This window comes from Octodon degus, unplaced genomic scaffold, assembly GCF_000260255.1.
Source record: "Octodon degus isolate 3935 unplaced genomic scaffold, OctDeg1.0 scaffold00056, whole genome shotgun sequence".
In the NCBI taxonomy this organism is placed as follows: Eukaryota; Metazoa; Chordata; class Mammalia; order Rodentia; family Octodontidae; genus Octodon; species Octodon degus.
This window is the reverse complement of record NW_004524632.1, coordinates 10,094,111-10,099,265: the sequence shown is the minus strand read 5'-3', so window position 1 is coordinate 10,099,265 and position 5,155 is coordinate 10,094,111. Positions and strand designations below refer to the sequence as shown.

The 5,155-nt window shown below is 53.5% G+C and overlaps 1 protein-coding gene across 1 annotated transcript; it reads left to right on the top strand.

Annotated features, from left to right (window-relative positions):
- Positions 1-2,626: 2,626 nt before the first annotated feature.
- Positions 2,627-3,034, top strand: LOC101565235 (keratin-associated protein 4-11-like). The gene has a single exon (XM_004633742.1). The coding sequence runs from the start codon at positions 2,627-2,629 to the stop codon at positions 3,032-3,034; it is 408 nt and encodes a 135-aa protein (XP_004633799.1).
- Positions 3,035-5,155: the final 2,121 nt, after the last annotated feature.

Sequence of the window (5,155 nt, the reverse complement as noted above, 5' to 3'; positions counted from 1 at the left end):
ACCAACCCAAATGAAGACGTTGCACCGAGGAGTTAAGAGGCCACTTCCATTATGCTAGTGGGCTGTGGAACCCAGAGGCTCACATCACCAGCCGAGTCAGGTTGGGTTTAGTTTGCAGTTTGCAAGTGGGAAGTACAAAGCTGACAGCAGGTTATTACATGATGGAATACATGGATTACACGAGGTAAGTCATCTGTTGTCAGGCAGATTTACCCAAAAGGAATTGGTTATCATTAGACTAGAACATTCTGGGAAGGAGGGGAGGGGTGTGCATGGAACGACTTGGAAGCAGTATGTATTTTTCTAACTAAGGGAAACCCAAGCTGGGCACACTCAAGTTGGCCTTTTGCATTATCGAGAAGTAGACAGCCGGGGCTGACTGGATTTAGCAAGTCAGTGAAGCGGTCACAGGCTCTGACTGGCTTCTAGCTTCTGCTATAATATGCCTGTAAGTCTGCTGTGCTGTAAATGTGCTCTTACCAGAGGAAGGCGTGGGGCTGGGGCTTGCGAGGGAGTGGGCCCAGCTCTGGGTATGTGGATAGCTTAAAAAAAAATTCCCACAAAAAATTTAGATACACGAATTCCTCTGTCTTGGGCATCTTGTTGCATGAACAGCTCTGTTAGACTGAACTCTGCCTCCGAGATCTCATCTTGTCCAAGTTGTTCTCTTGCAGGAGTGCCCAGAAAGCATCCATGGCTCTGTCATTCAGCACATCCCTACCTTCATGGCCCCCCATTACGCTGATGAACATATTTTACCAAAAGGCTACCAACAAAGCCCAGCTGTCCGTTGCTGTACTCAGAGAGGCCAGTCCACGACAGGAGCCACTCCCCTAAGGCCGTTCCTAAGTGGAATGTGGCATATATTTGGACAAACACGAGACAAACACTACTGGGGACCAGGCTATGTGATAGATTATGGGGGAACTGGTCATCTGATTGAAGCGCCCACAGGCCTGAGGTCGGTGTGACCTTCTTTCAGGAACAGGAAGGGACAGGGAAGCTCAAGTGTCCCCCTCTATGAGCAGAAGGCTGATAACCCAGGAGTCCTGAGGCAGGAGAGAATCTGCTCAGGACAGCTGTCAAAACACAGGCATTTGGATTTAGAGAAACTCTAGTTCCTCATTAACATGTCCACCCACTCACTACAGTTACTGCTCCATGAGCCACACACCCCCCCCCCCCTTCTTGTAGGCTAATAGGAGAGGGCTGGCCTCAGAGGGAGCGGGGCCACCCGCTAGACAGGACCTCCTCCCAGGGCCCTGGAGTTTGTCTGTCTTTCTTTGTTTTCCATTGTCCTTTCTACAGGCTTCAGCCCTTAGTAAAGCACAGGAATTCCCTCTCCCAGGGCTACCTTCACTTCCAGAGGTGGAGAAGCGCCTACCCCAGTGGCTGGGTGGACAGCACCTGTCATTTTCTGAAGGAGATTCAGCCATTTGTGTAGGCACCTTTTCTACCTTTAAATTTTTACTCTATTTTCAGTGAAAAATATAGGCAGATGTTGTTTGACATAGAAACTTGTTTTCTGTCTACCTTGCTACCTGTCTCTTCTTTTTGGAAAACAAAGAAATAGAGAGTGACTCCTAATGAACAAATCAAATATGGAAACAAGAAAGTGTAGGGGATCTAAAAGGCCAGGCAACCCGATGGAGCAGGAGAAGGGGGCAAAAACACCAGGGCATCGAAAGTGGGTGGCAAGGAAACCCCGAAGACAGAGGAAATGCCTCAGTCTGATCAAGGAAGGCCAGAAAGGCTGGAAGTCAGGTGAGAAGAAAAGTTGGCCCTGACGTAGGAGCAGAGGGAGCCTAAGCCCACGGTGAGACGCCTCTGTATTGCACCTTTCACCGGGAAGCAAGAAAAATGAATTTTAGAGATTTCCAGAGAAAAAGAAGCATCAGAACCTCACAACTTTGCCAGGTGTGATGGTGCACACCTGCAATCTCAGTACTCAGGAGGTTGAGGCAGGAGGATCATTGTGAGTTCAAGACCAGCCTGAACTACACAGTGATACCTTGTCTCAAAAAACAAACAGAAGAACCTAACTTGGTATACTGCTGCGACACAGAAAATAGTCGTGTTTCCCAAGAAATAGTCTACAAGATGGGCCCTGCCTCGCCATCGGGGCAGGGGCTTGTGCTAACCCTTCTTTGTCAACCTGACCCATAGCAAGTGTGTGTCAGAATACACTGCAGAATTTTCTCCTGGGTTACAGGGAAGACCTATGGGCCTCTGTGAGTCATTGCCATTCCAGGGTAGACAAGATGTCTGCACAGAAGGAGCTGGAAGCCTACAGTACCAAGAGGCAGCGTGCCACGGGACGTAGCTCTGAAGAAGCTAAAGTGAGGACATCGGAGATGATTCAGGAGGCGGTGGCAGATGAATCCTAGCACGTCAGGAAAAGGAAGTAATATTTACCATCCACCTTGAAAATGTTACCAGGAATATCAACTTGCCTAATTTAATAATTGCCTCCTTATTAAAAAAGAAAAACAATAACAAGGAAAGAATGTTTCTATTGATGGCAACCACTCAGCAGGGTATAAAAGGACACAGGGGCAGGCAGGCATCCAAACTTCCCAGAACCTCCACCTTGCAAACCCACCCAGAACCTCCAGCCACCGACACCATGGTCAACTCCTGTTGTGGCTCCGTCTGCTCTGAGCAGGGCTGTGGCCAGGAGAGCTGCTGCCAGCCCAGCTGCTGCCGCCCTACCTGCTGTGTGTCCAGCTGCTGCAGGCCCCAGTGCTGCCAGTCTGTGTGCTGCCAGCCCTGCTGTCGCCCCAGCTGCTGCATCTCCAGCTGCTGCAGGCCCCAGTGCTGTCAGCCCACCTGCTGCCGCCCCAGCTGCTGCAGGCCCCAGTGCTGCCAGCCCACCTGCTGCCGCCCCAGCTGCTGCATCTCCAGCTGCTGCCAGCCCACCTGCTGCCGCACCAGCTGCTGCCAGTCCAGCTGCTGCAGACCCCAGTGCTGCCGCCCCACCTGCTGCATCTCCAGCTGCTGCCGCCCCACCTGCTCTAGTGCTTCTTGCTGCTGAGCGCCCTGCCCCACCTGCTTCCATTCCTTGCCACAAGGCAGTCCTGATGTAGGCCCCTGGGAAGCTGAGGCATGAGGGGCCCACTATAAAACCTCAGTTCCAGCTGGGATTGGCTTTGGGCTCCACTTATTGCCCCTCCCCCAATTACTCTCAGCCAAATGAACACGAGTTCCACCTTTCTCTGACCTTTGTCAAACATCCTGTGATCCTCAGAGAAATCTTCATCTCTGCCATACTGGAACTCTCCTTCCACCCTAAATAAACATGAGCGTTGCCGGCACACCATATAAAGGCTTTGGTCTCTTTATTTTCCCTTCTTGGGTCACCATCCTTCTGTGTTCCTCAGGCGCTCCTCACTCTCAGACAGGAAGATGCTTTTCGCAGCGGCACCGGCCACTCCCTGGCAGAGGCTGTTCCCTGGTGAGGAGCAGGTTCCGGGTAGCAGAGCAACCCTCTGGGAGCAGGGCTGACCCAGGGCGAAAGGTCTTGCTCGCCTTCCCTGGAGAGGGGCGGGCACGGCGGCGCAGTGCAGTTTTCTGAGGTCCTTGGGGTTGGCTCCTCTGCTGCCCCAGCATGTTCTGCTCTTTTTGGCACCCTGTGTGCTCTTTCCCACTCCCGCATCACTTCCCAAGTTCCCTACGGAGCTTCTTTAGACAATTTCCCAAATAAGTTACTTTCTTCGGATCCGCTGCAAGGGCGCTCCTTCTGAACACCCCTGTTCCCTGTCTCCGGGCCCTCAGCACGCGTCCACACAACAGGCCTGTTCTGCGGCCCCACTTTTGGGGTTACTGTCCGATGAACGAGCGAATCTACTGCCTCTTTCCAAGTTTCATTTTTGCATGGCTATTTTAAAACTAATCTGGAATGCGTTTTCTGCTCCATCCCAGGACCGGAGGTGCAGTGTGCGATGCCGTGTGGACAGCTGTGGATCCAAAGCAGGCTTGTTCGAGGGACACCACCCTCGTCTCTGTGCTGCAGGAGGCTGTGCGTCACGTTACGTTTGGATACGATCTGGATACTAGCTGGATAAGTACAAACAAAGTATTAAAAGGATATTTTTTTCAGGAAAGATTAGTAAGGAAATGACTTTCTGGAGCAATCTGGGAGAACGTGCAGGAGGAGGAGAAGCAGAGGCAAAATGTGCTTTCAGCCCATTCTGCCTCGTCCCACGCCCAGAGGAGCCAGAGTGAGGCCTCAGTTCTGCCTGTCCGGGAGGTGAGCGGAGCTCAGTTTCCACCAGCTGCGGCCGCCGCTGGGCAGAGGAGGATGCGGTCCGGGCAGCAGCTTGGCAGGAAAGTGGCCCCCATGGCCGAAGACAGCCGAGGAAGGCCACCCGGATGGCTCTGAGGAGCGGTTGTCTCCGTTTCGGTTGAACCTGGCCCTGTCCGTGTACTGACGCGCGCAGAGCTGGCGGGGCTTTTCCTCACGCCTTCACTCGGCTGTAAACTCTGCATCTGGCCCAGCCTGGCGCTGGCGTGTGCTCTTTGGAGCAAGGAGACGGGGCCTCCTGCTCCTGATATCTCCCAAAGAACATGTGTGAGCCAGGCAGGACGGAGAGCCCCGCTCCAGGCCGCGGGCCAGGATCAGCTTGAGACAAGAGGCCGTGACTCTCCAGGGCATGGGACGGTACCCCTGGAGCTGAATCCCCGACTCTGCACGTTAGGTACTACCTCCGCGGTGTCCCGCAGACCGTGCCTTCTGCAGCTCCTCCTCTCTGCGTGCTGCGGAGCTGACCTCAGGCCGCCCCTGCAGAGCCAGCTCGCAGCACTCATCTACCGCCCGCCTTTCCAGAAGTCGCTCATCTCCAGGCGGCTCCCTCTTCACGAGCTAATAAAACCCAGGTTCCACCCTGGGTCAGGACCTCTGTTCCAGGTAGCCGTCATCCTAGCTGGACTTAGGACCCCTTGGCTCCCCACAGCTACAAATGTTCTTTGGCATGTTTATTCTCACCAAGGGTTGCACTGGAAGTAGCAGATTGGAATTAACTGGCTAGGGTTCCAATAATTTTTCCATGGGGTGGCAAATACAAACTTCCTGGACCACGAGGAGGCCCGGGAAGGGCTTGCTCTAGACAACTTCCGGGACAGTGGAGCAGCCACGCACTGGGAGCCACCTGTGTTG